The sequence below is a fragment of the Poecilia formosa genome, unplaced genomic scaffold, assembly GCF_000485575.1.
Source record: "Poecilia formosa unplaced genomic scaffold, Poecilia_formosa-5.1.2 Scaffold512, whole genome shotgun sequence".
NCBI lineage: Eukaryota > Metazoa > Chordata > Actinopteri > Cyprinodontiformes > Poeciliidae > Poecilia > Poecilia formosa.
In genome coordinates, this window is record NW_006800451.1 from 228,076 (window position 1) to 239,681 (window position 11,606).

At 37.6% G+C, this 11,606-nt stretch overlaps 1 protein-coding gene across 2 annotated transcripts in view; it reads left to right on the forward strand.

The window, feature by feature from the left end:
• Positions 1 to 6,601: 6,601 nt before the first annotated feature.
• Positions 6,602 to 11,606, forward strand: part of cyc1 (cytochrome c-1) — a 7,943-nt gene continuing 2,938 nt past the window's right edge. The window contains exons 1-6 of one of the 2 annotated variants that reach the window (XM_007579209.2): positions 6,602 to 6,731; positions 8,293 to 8,483; positions 9,418 to 9,544; positions 9,622 to 9,779; positions 10,596 to 10,768; positions 10,836 to 10,936. In XM_007579209.2, coding sequence (XP_007579271.1) covers positions 6,651 to 6,731; positions 8,293 to 8,483; positions 9,418 to 9,544; positions 9,622 to 9,779; positions 10,596 to 10,768; positions 10,836 to 10,936 — 831 coding nt within the window. In that variant the 5' untranslated portion in view covers positions 6,602 to 6,650. The remainder of the gene's footprint in view (positions 6,732 to 8,292; positions 8,484 to 9,417; positions 9,545 to 9,621; positions 9,780 to 10,595; positions 10,769 to 10,835; positions 10,937 to 11,606) is intronic. The other variant, XM_007579211.2, reaches the window with a different exon arrangement.

Here is an 11,606-nt window from a genome sequence, read left to right on the forward strand (position 1 = left end):
AATTTGCTGGCTTGTTATTGGGAGATCATCAGATACGAAGGAAAGCCGGGAAGTTTCCACGTCTAATTGCTGCGAGATCCGAGATGATCTGAAGCTCAGCAGCAAAAGCCTCAGAAATAAATCTGCAGGCTCACGTTTCAGACATTTGTATAAACACAGAGTTCAGCGGCTTCTGTGTCCAACCAGAATGACCTCTGACCTCCCAGAAACAAACATCTCTTTAGCTTTAGGATGCTAACGTCTCTGCTAGCTCGTCTGGTTCTAGGTTTTATTTGGATTTTCATAAAGTAAAAACCGTTTGAGTGAAACAGCGTCAGGGTGGAGCTGTGAAGAAAAATCAGATTGAAAAGAATCGACTGTCAGTTTGTGGACGGCTGAAATGAATTATTAATGCATCCATAACTTCAAGCAAGAACATGAAAACATGAAATAAAACCATGAATCACAAACTGAGCATCAGGAATGACGACTCTTCAGAACGACAGGATCAGAGGAAGTTTTATGTTTATTTTAAATTAATTTTGAAGTTTCTTTTAGCTGAAGCGTAGCAGCAGGTTTGGGTTTTCATGTTTTCTTTGCGCTCTGCTCTCAGCTGCACAAATTATTCATTTCCTCCTGACTTTTAAAGCAGATTAGTTCCACATTGTTCAGATTTTTCATCTTTTAAGATCCATTTAGACAATTTAACACTTTTGAAGCAAAGCTTTAACTTGTAGAGTGAAAACATGGTTTATTTTAGTAAAACACTGATTTTTGCAGATTATTTCACTTTAAAACACTTTAGTGATGTTTGCTTTGGTTCTCTGAGGAGCTGCATCACATTCTGACTTCAGTCTGCTGTTGCTTTTCTCTCATCATTTTTCTGATTTGTTTGAAGATTAAATATTACAGAACTAAAGTTTCAACTGACAGCAAGAAAAGAAGCAAAAGCTTTGAGTGGAGGAGCAGAAGGATCTGACAGGAAGCTGCTGAAAGGCTCACAGAGCCGGGAAGGTGATGAAGGACAAGAGGAGAAACGACAGGAAAACATGAACATGACTGACTGAGAGATACGAGGAGTTTCTGTTTTACTGGGCGGCAGAGATGGAAGAAACTAAAAGCTGACCGAACCGCAAGAAAAACAAAAATATGGTGAAAATATGACTTTATATGACCGACTGACTGCAGGAAGTTTGTGGTGAAAAGCTGCTTGAATTGAAACACAGAAACTTTACTGAGATCAGATACTCGCTTAGAATGACATTATTATGATTAATAATATAATCACAATTAGATTGATATATAATATTAATACCTCACAGAAACAAAGATTTTATTTCAGGTTTAAAAAAATGAAACATGGAGTCATTTTTCCTCCTCAGTCCAACACACACACACACACACACACACATAGACACACACACACACACATANTTTGTTTGATTTCTGAAAGGTGGCAGCCCTGGCAGCAATGTTTCTCCCTATGGCACCACAGACATAACGACATGTTTGGGTCAGTTCCTGGTCCAGATGGTGGTAAAAGTTATGAATATGAAATTTCATATTCTTATCTTTTATTTCTACTCTGGACATTTTGTTAAATATCTTCCAGCTCCATTTCATGAGAGAATCTGAATCTGTGTAAATCTGAGCTGCTTTTCTCAGCTTCAGAAAGTTGGAGAAATTCCTCATTAAATATGAAACAAATATTTGTGTTCATGTTTGCAGCTTCTGCAGAAGTTTCATGCAAAACTATACTGAGTGTAAAAATGCATTTGAATTTCTTGATGTTTGTTTCTGTATTTTCAGACGTTTCTTCTTTTCTCTGCACTTCAGTGACTCAGGAAACTGAAAATCTAGATATTGATCAAATGTAGTTATTGATTTTGTTCATGAACTTGAATTAAAATCGTTTGAGCTAAAAACTGATTCCTGACAACCAGATCAGAAAACGTGACGGTGGAGAAACATTCAAACTTTAGACGTGAAGCGTTTTCCTGTCCGGATCCAGTTTGAGTTTTGATTATTTCCACAAACAGAAATCTGTTCATCTTCACATTTAGTTCTTGTTTCACTTCATTCCTTTATATTCATCTATTATATGGATTACAATTGAGATCTTCTCTCATTCTGGATCCAGATGCAACTTGAACCATGACATTTTATGGAACAAGAGGGAAAATAAATGTGATTCTAGATTAAACAGAGTTTCATCTAAAGCAGGTAGAAAAACAAAGATTTCTCCTTTAGCTGAAGTCTTTCTGTAGCTTCTTGGTCCATCTGATGGCTTTCAGAGATTTTTGGTTCCTTTTCTGGAAATCAGAGTAATAAAGCAGTCTGTTAATTTCTGCGTTTTTCCTTTTCTCTCTTTTCGTCCTCACAGCTTCAGAGGAAATGATGTAAACAGTGAATGAGGCTGATGAAAATGTTTTTAAAGCTGCTGCTTTATTCAAAGCATGTTAAAAATCCACAGCCTGTTTCCGTCACTCTGCTTCTCTTCTGTTTCAAATGATGAAATGTTTCAGCCGGTTCACATCATGGAGGGATTCGTTCCTTCTTCTAAGTCTGGATGGTTTTATTGTTAAACATTATATCGGTGTCTAGCTTTGCAAACACATGGACAGAAATTATTGCTGCATGTGGAATTATGAATATAAAGTCTGATTATTGTTGGTTTTTAAGCAAAAAACAAAAATCCTTTTAAATAAAAACTAATTTCAATCGGTGATTTTATGGCACTATGCTACCATCTTGTGGAGAAAACGGGTAAAACACTCCAATTAAATATTCCTCCGGTTCACATTAATGCGCAGAAACGGATGAACATTTTCCTTTTTAATAATGTTGTAGTGACTATTTGTCCCAAAACTTAAATTCAAAAATCTCAAAACTCAAAAGTGACCAAAACAAAAGGTGAATCCAACTCAAACTGTCACCTGATGCACCGTGGATTCTGGTTTACGCAGCACAAAGGATCAAAAAGTCGAAATGCAGTAATTTGGTTGTTTTTGTGGTGTTAATGTTACGCATGGTTAAAAACTACAAATGGCCACCTGTGATGACGTCATAAAAGAGCGTCAGGCTCAGGTAGTCCAGGTGACGTTGATTGCTATGTGGATGCCCATGCTGGGAGTTTGGTGATTCCGAATAAACTAATCACGATGATACAGTTTGACTCGGCGCACTCTTTCAATAACACGACAGTTTTATTTCACAGTTCAGGCAAAAAGGTTACAGGCTTCACAGGATTCTGCTTCTGCTCTGATTCCTGCACCTGTTTTCTGACTGACTGATTCTATAGGCTGGTAAAAACCTGCTGACCACCCAGGTGCATAACAAGCTGCCTAAGATCCACCTGTTTATACCGTGAAAGACCCACATCCCAACTGAAATTAATTAACTAAGTGAATTCCTAATCAAAGAACTTATTCTAAATAACAAATTTAACAAAAATTCTAATAATAAATCAACTAGAAAATAAACAAAAAATAAGAATAAACTAAACCATTTAAATTCTAATATTTAACTGAAAATGGACAAATGGCTCCTAAAATGGACGGTCTAATGTGTAGGTAAACACAATTTTGTATTTTTTTCTGCTATTTAAAATAAATATTCTTCACGTTGATACTCTGTCATTCATTCANATGTCCATCCTACTGTCTGTTTGATTATTTTTTAAACTTAATAATGCAGAGCTTGAGTCTGAACATATTATTGTTTTTAATGGTTTTATATCTTCTACCCATTGTAAAGCCAATAATATTGCCAACATTTCTCCTGTGTTACTGATAATCCATCTGTAATTCGTTTTCCTATTTTTATATTGAATTCTGGTAATACAAACTCTGTTCCTATTTTCCCAGTTATTTTTGACGCATCAGTATAAATTTGAATGTATTGATAATTATTTAAATATAATTGCACTGAATAACTATCTACAATGTATGATTTATCTTGTTTCTTTTCCATTATTGACATATCTACTTTTGCTTCTGGTAGAACCCAGGGTGGTATAATTGATATTGGTGTTTGACTAATTTCTAAATTATTCATTTCAAAATTTTCTATTTTATTTTCAATTGTCCATCCAAAACTCCTCATTTCTTTCTTTTCTTTTTCCCAACATGGATTTAAAATTTCCAGAGTTGGATGATCAACGTTACTGCCTTGCAAATTTAACCAATAATTCATTTCTAATTTTGTTCTTCTTAAATCTAACGGCATTTCTCCCATTTCTATTTCTAAGGCTGCTGTTGGTGTGGTTTTAAATGCTCCAGTACATAATCTTAGTGCCTGATGTTTGATAATGTCTAATTTAACCAGATGTGTTTTAGCTGCTGAACCATAAACCAAAGTCTAGGTTGGATCTCATCATTCCTGTGTAAATCTGTTTTAGTGATTGTCTATCTGCTCCCCAGTCTCTGCCAGCCAAACATCTCAAAATATTCAATATTTTCTTACATTTATCAACAACTTTTTGAATATGTATATGCCATTTTAATTTTTCATCAAACCATAGCCCTAAAAATTTTATACCCTTTACCTGCTCTAACTCTTGATTATATAATTTCAATTTTATTTCCTTGTTCATTTTTTTCTGAGTAAATATCATTACTTTCGTTTTATCAACAGAACTTAAATCCCCATTGCAACGCCCATTTCTCTATTCCAATAATAACCTCTTGTAATTTTTAACAATAAAATCAACGTTTTTCCCTCTTTTCCAAACAGCTCCATCATCTGCGAAAAGTGAACAACCCATGTCTTTTCCAATATCTTTAAATACATCATTTATCATAATTGAAAACAATAATGGACTTATAATACTCCCCTGTGGAGTTCCATTTTCTACTACATATTTTCCTGAGATAATTTCTCCTATTCTAACTTGTATTTTCCTGTTTGTTAAAAAGTCTTTAATCCATTTAAATATTCTCCCTTTAATACCCAACTTGTTTAATTTAATTAGTAATCCATCCACCCACATCATGTCATCTGCCTTTTCTATGTCAAAGAATACTGCCACTACACTTTCTTTATTGACTTGAGCTCTTCTAATGTCATGCTCTAAACAGCGTTGGGTCATTAGTACTTGCATAATAAACCTATTTATACCGTGAAATACCCACATCCCAACTGAAATTAATTAACTAATTAAGTGAATTCCTAATCAAAGAACTTATTCTAAATAACAAATTAAACAAAAATTCTAATAATAAATCAACTAGAAAATAAACAAAAAATAAGAATAAACTAAACCATTTAAATTCTAATATTTAACTGAAAATGGAGAAATAGCTCCTACAAATGTACGGTCTAATGTGTAGGTAAACTCAATTTTGTATTTTTTTCTGCTATTTAAAATAAATATTCTTCACGTTGATACTCTGTCATTCATTCATTATCATGATTTAGTTTCGGATTAGTGATGCGCTGAGGTGGAAGCGCAGCCAACCTGAATAACTGTTTTAAAGGGGATCACATGAAATCTGCCTTATTCTGACAGCAAATGGTTTTAGAAGTTCGCCAACAGACCAGATTAAATGTTTTTATTTTTAGTTTAAATCAACATAAAAACAACAGGAGATGAAGAAAAATTGAAATGATGTATTTATTATTTATCACATATCAAACAACTAGAGGACAAAAATAAAAAAAAAAGTTGTATAAATAGGTTTCGTAAGATTTGCGTAAAGTTGAATTAAACACCATAATGCGTGGTATTTCCGGTTTAGTTATCTCCAAAGTAAACGTTTATTCAATTAAGATTGTTTCGCGTCAATAATCATTTAATTGACCGTCCATCACAGTATAAAGTTAATAGATATTAAGTTTACATTTATCTGCAAATAGTTTAAGATTATAGTAGATGAATAGATTTGTCTTTCCCATAGGAAGAGCTAATAATGCCAATTAAATACAAATCATTCATGGGGTTTTGTTTCTTTTTTTTAAACCATCCATATAAAAGTAAATACTCCTTAAATTAATTAATTATGATTTCATGGGAGTTCCATTGTAGAATCTGGACTCAAACAAAAACTTCTAAAGTTAGCTTCGATGTAGGACAGGAACTAACTAGCACACGACAAACATATTTAAAATTTATGAAATGAACTTGAACACAAACTGTTCACAGAATTTGGTATTTTGAATGTAGCTATAAAAATAATTTATAACAGTGCAATTCTTTTTGTAAATTGTACGATAAGACTGATTAGTAAATGTGTTATCCCTAGAAAGAAATTCATTGTAACTTACACAATCAATTTTTTCCAGAGTTGTGGATGTTGATGACTGTGACTGACGGAAGACTCTTTTGTAGCATAAAAATCACATGAAGAAGAAACATAGCAAGAAATAACTGCAAGAGCTAAAGTTTTTATTCATTAAAAATCTTTTTTTTTTCTTCTTTTTTTCAGGCCTTCATCATTCTGGGCCAAAGTCCTTTCATGACTTTAGCCCAGAGCCACATGTGGTTCCATACAGTCAATCCTAACAAGTTCCACTGACTTTAACTGGTTTTATTTTGACAAACAACCGAGTTCGTCCATCATGTCAACCAGATCAAGTCGCGCTGCTGTCTTTTATTTTGAAGAACCCGCCCGGAAGCGCTCAGTTTGTGTCTCGGCTGCAGCTTGCTGGTTCCTCCATAGAGAACTGCGAAGATGGCGGCGCTTCGGGTCGTGGCGCTCTCCGGGAGTGGGAGAGCTCTCCTCATTACGGGGAATCCTCTCAAGACTTCCAAGGTAGATCGATACACGGTTCTAATATCAACCTTTCTGAAGGTCGGATGTTTTTAAGAGTGTTTTCATTATAAAGTTGTGTTTGTCAGTCGTCCTCCCAGCGAACCATCATTAGCTCACCGGCTAGCGGCGGAGTGGCAGACAAGGTCACTTGTCTTCCCTCGGATTTCAGGCTGCCTTATTGGGCTGTCTCTTTTTATTTGTGGTGTTTAGTCAGTCAGAAGTTAAAATAATGGGGGCTGTGTTCGTAGTGTTTTGTCTAAATACCGCAGAGCAGCTGTTCCTACCGTTAGTCAAGGCAGCCAGAGTCGTGTCGGACTGTTAGCACATGCAGGTCTGGACTGGAACAGATTCTTCCTAAAAACAGAAGCATAAATCCATCAGGAGGCAAATCTTCTGCTCCGTGAAGAAGCAGAAGCTGCCGGTGTGTTTGTTTCAGTTCAGATAAAGGCCACTATATGCAGCTGGAGCTTAAAAACAGCGGCTTTAAGGTGTTAGAGCTAACGAGTTAGCATTGGGAAGGCTGATAAGAACTTCCGGTGGAGAAAAAGCCGGTTCCTGCGGGATTATTATTGTTAGATCTGAATGTTACTGAGCTTTATATCTATGTGTCTCTTAACTCCATCAACCAAAGTAGTTTATTTAATTTTCTTTTGTTTGTAAAAATGTATTATTTTGATATGAGAGTTAATGTTATGAGCCGTAAAGATCCATCCTGGTCATATAAATCATCTTCGAAACGGGATTAACGTTTTTGTGGAGGTGAGGCTGGTTGTTGCGGTAAGGGTCAGAGGTCATGTGCTCTCCTCCTGTCCGGTTATAAAAACACTCAAGGTCAGTTTCATAATGACCCCAGACGGAAGCTGGACCTGACAGATTGACCTAAATCAGCCGTCAGATTATTCTACATCAGAGGTGCAACTTTACAGCGAAACAATCTTTATTTATCCTCCTCCTGCCGAGTAAAACCTGTTCAGAGACACAACTGCAGAACCACCATCACTGCTTTTATGTTTTACAGTGAAGAAGAATATAAAACTTAACAACAAAAAACAAAGTGGCCTGATAAGAAAAATAAATACAAAATATTGCTGGTCCTTCTAGGATATTTTGCAGTGGAAATTGAATGTAATTGTTCCGTAATAAACTGAAAAACGGCTAAAATGTGAATGTATTCTGTCTGTATTTAAAATCTCTTCAGTCTGAAGCTGCATTATTATGGCAGCTTGTTGCGACAAATATCACCTGTAGTCACTTTGAAAGATAAACGTGTTTAATTCTCATCGAGTTCAGATCAAGTTTCAATATCCTCATTTAAACAGAAGAAAATCTATCATAACTCGAAAATAATAAAGTTTATTACGGCTGTTGGTAAAAAGTTTCATTGGCTGATATTTTAATCATTTTAATCATTTCTACTGTGATTATAATTATAGGACAACAAATTAGGTCGTAGTTTTCCTCGTTTCTGAAAATAAAACGTGTGTGTGTGTGTGTGTGTGTGTGTGTGTGTGTGTGTGTGTGTGTGTGTGTGTGAATGAATCTGTTATTTTTCTCTCTTCAGGCCAACATGTCTTTCGCCAGTCTGTCGGGTAAGAAGAAGGTTGCCTTGACGACGCTGGGCGTGGTTGCCGGCGGCGGCGCGGGGCTCGCTCTGATGCTCCACCAATCGGTGAAGGCGTCTGAGCTGGAGCTCCACCCCCCATCGTACCCCTGGAGCCACGCCGGGCCGCTGTCCTCCCTGGACCACGCCAGGCGAGTCAGCAACCGACTGATTGGTCGATTGATCGTTATTTATATAAAACCAACAGTCGGAGCAGAAATTAAACCAAAACTGAACAGAATATAAACATTTTGCATTTAAGATAAAAAAACCTTTTGTGTAAATCTGGTTCACAGGAAACTCCTGTAGCGTTGGTTTTAAATCTCCTTTGCTTTTTTAAATATTAAACTCTTTATCTAAAAACAGTCAGCAAATGTTTGTAATATTGTATAAAAATGCCTAAGTGAAAAATCAGCAGAATGGGCCTTTATTTATCGGATTAATATCCAGAATAATCAATAGATTAATTGATAACTAAAATAATCAGACGTTATATTTGTTGCCTCTGTCATTAAAAAATACCAAGATGCACCAATCTGATATTAATATCTGATATTGATAAAATATTGTAGATCAGATATCAGCGTTAATATTCCTGATCTACAAGTGCAAATCTATTCAATCTAGTTCTATGCTTTATTTATTTTACATATTTATTATTGATAATTGCACTTTCTGAACCATGTGAAGGTTTGTTGGTTTATTTTTATGTTTGTTGGAGCCCACTAAGAATTAGATGAATAGATTTTTTGCTAAGCTCTTAATGTTACAGACCCAAGCTGATGCTAATGCTAATGGTGGACCTGCTGTCAGTCAGCCTCCTGCTGTGGTTGAGCTGATTGTTTGGTGAAAGAGTGAAACAGTTTTTCTACCACAAAATTAACATTTATACTTCAATTTTTTGTATGAAGTCAACTCGGACAAGATTTCTTTTGTTTTTATAAGTAAAGAAAATAGTCTTTTGAAACCAGAAAACTAAAGCGAGTGCTTTTTATTTTGAGTGAGTCGAAAGAGCAGCAACAACGTTTGACCAGGAAAGAGCCTGCTGCTTCTGCTCTCATCCTGAGTGTTTCTGATTGGCTGCAGCATTCGCCGTGGTTACCAGGTGTATAAGCAGGTGTGCTCAGCCTGCCACAGCATGGAGTACCTGGCCTTCAGGAACCTGGTGGGCGTGTCGCACACCGAGGACGAGGTCAAGACCATCGCCGAAGAGGTGAGGCCGCAGCAGCAGCCGGCTCCTCCCGCCACCAGGGGGCAGCGCCGGCTGATGTAGCTCCATTTGCTGTGCAGGTGGAGGTGGTGGACGGCCCTGATGAGAGCGGCGAGATGTTCACCAGGCCAGGAAAGCTTTCGGACTATTTCCCCAAGCCGTACCCGAACCCTGAGGCCGCCCGGGCCGCCAACAACGGGGCGCTGCCCCCCGACCTCAGCTACATCGTCAACGCCAGGTACTTCCTCCAGCGCTGCTAATTCAGGAATCGATTAACTGGACGATTCACACTAAAAACGGCCATCAGCTGAAACTTTCAGGAATGAAGCCAAAACTACAAAATAGAAACATATTTAGCATAATTACAGCTCCAGTCTGTCGATCTGCTCCACCTGATCTCCTCTGGTTCGCTTTTAGCTTCACTTGGTTCCATTTCTGTAAAATCTTCTCCCATTAATCACCTTCTGTATCCAGTCATCAACCAGATAATCAATCACGATCAGCTCTGCTGTGTTGATGTTCAGTCCAGCTGAAAGGCCTCATGTTGGCAATAAAATGTTTATTTTTAAAAAAGGAATTGATTTTTTGAAGTTTATTGGGACATTTTAGTCCTGCATTCATTTTTATTTTTTAACAGTGGGGTTTATTTTGTGGTCTCTCAGGCTCCTGTTCGGACTCTGAACCCTGAAATGATGTCACTGTTGTAGCCTCGTTGTTCAGACGTTCACACATGAAGCAACACTGAGCTGTTAATGATATAATGATAAATACAGAAGAATTAAAGACATGAGAAATGATCTGTTAAATCTGATTGGAATTAACGCTCCATTTTTTAATCAAGCTGATTAATTCACAGCATCCCTGTTATTAATCAGATTAACCATTTAATTGGTTGCAGTAATTTTTCTAATATTGTATAAAATTAGCTTAAGTGATGAAATGAAGAATCTGCAGAAAGTGCCAATATTTTTTAATCTGATTAATCATCAAAATAATTGATTGCTAAGCTAATGGCTAGCTGCAGCGCTGATGGACATGCCGGCTGTTTGTGCAGCGCCCCCTACAGGCACGGTGGAGAGGACTACATCTTCAGCCTGCTGACGGGTTACTGCGAGCCGCCTGCCGGCGTCTCGGTGAGAGAAGGGCTCTACTACAACCCCTACTTCCCCGGCCAGGCCATCGGCATGGCGCCGCCCATCTACAACGAGATCCTGGAGTACGAAGACGGTAGGTGGCGCCCGATTGGCCGCCGTGCCGCAGGAGGCTGCATCTGATTGGCTGTGTCTGGTTGCAGGAACCCCGGCCACCATGAGCCAGGTGGCCAAAGATGTTTGCACCTTCCTGAGGTGGGCGGCCGAGCCGGAGCACGACCAGCGCAAACGCATGGGCCTGAAGGTAGGCAGGGGGCGGGGCTTAGGGCGGAGCTTCAGCCTCATTGTGGCTTATAATAATCTCAGGTAGATTATCTGATATTCCACCTGGATCAACACCACAAACATTTTGCTAACATTAGAAACAGAACCTTGCTAAATACTTTAAAAGACAAAATTAAATCTGAGTTTGAGCAATTTCAAAGATTATTTAAAAATAAATAATCTTCACTTAGAGTATAAATTCTCCAATTTAATCAATTTAGTATGATCTTTTTAAGGTTCTTTTTTAATTAGGAGTTAATGTATTTACAGAAAGCAACATGTCCAGTGAAATAACTGCAGCAGTTTGTTAGTTTGGGGCAGGTGATGCAAAAGCAACCGTATCCATAGCAACAGAGACCGGTCTGATACAAGTCCACCTCGCTGCAGCAAACAGGAAGGGCCGGGACGGACCACTGTCAGTCTCAGACCTTATTTGGAAATGGGACCATTGCACTCTGGAAGTGAAGGGGGCGCTATTTCCTATATTATTCGTGGTCTCCCATCTTTATTTTCTTTTAAAATTGATATCTTCCCCTTTAGGAAGGAGTTTCTGCCTCAGCATGTATTTAAACTTCTCTTTTTCATTTACTTCTGCGCAGCTCACAGTTTTTAATGAATTCTGTAGCTTTCGGTGTACTTCTACATCTGCT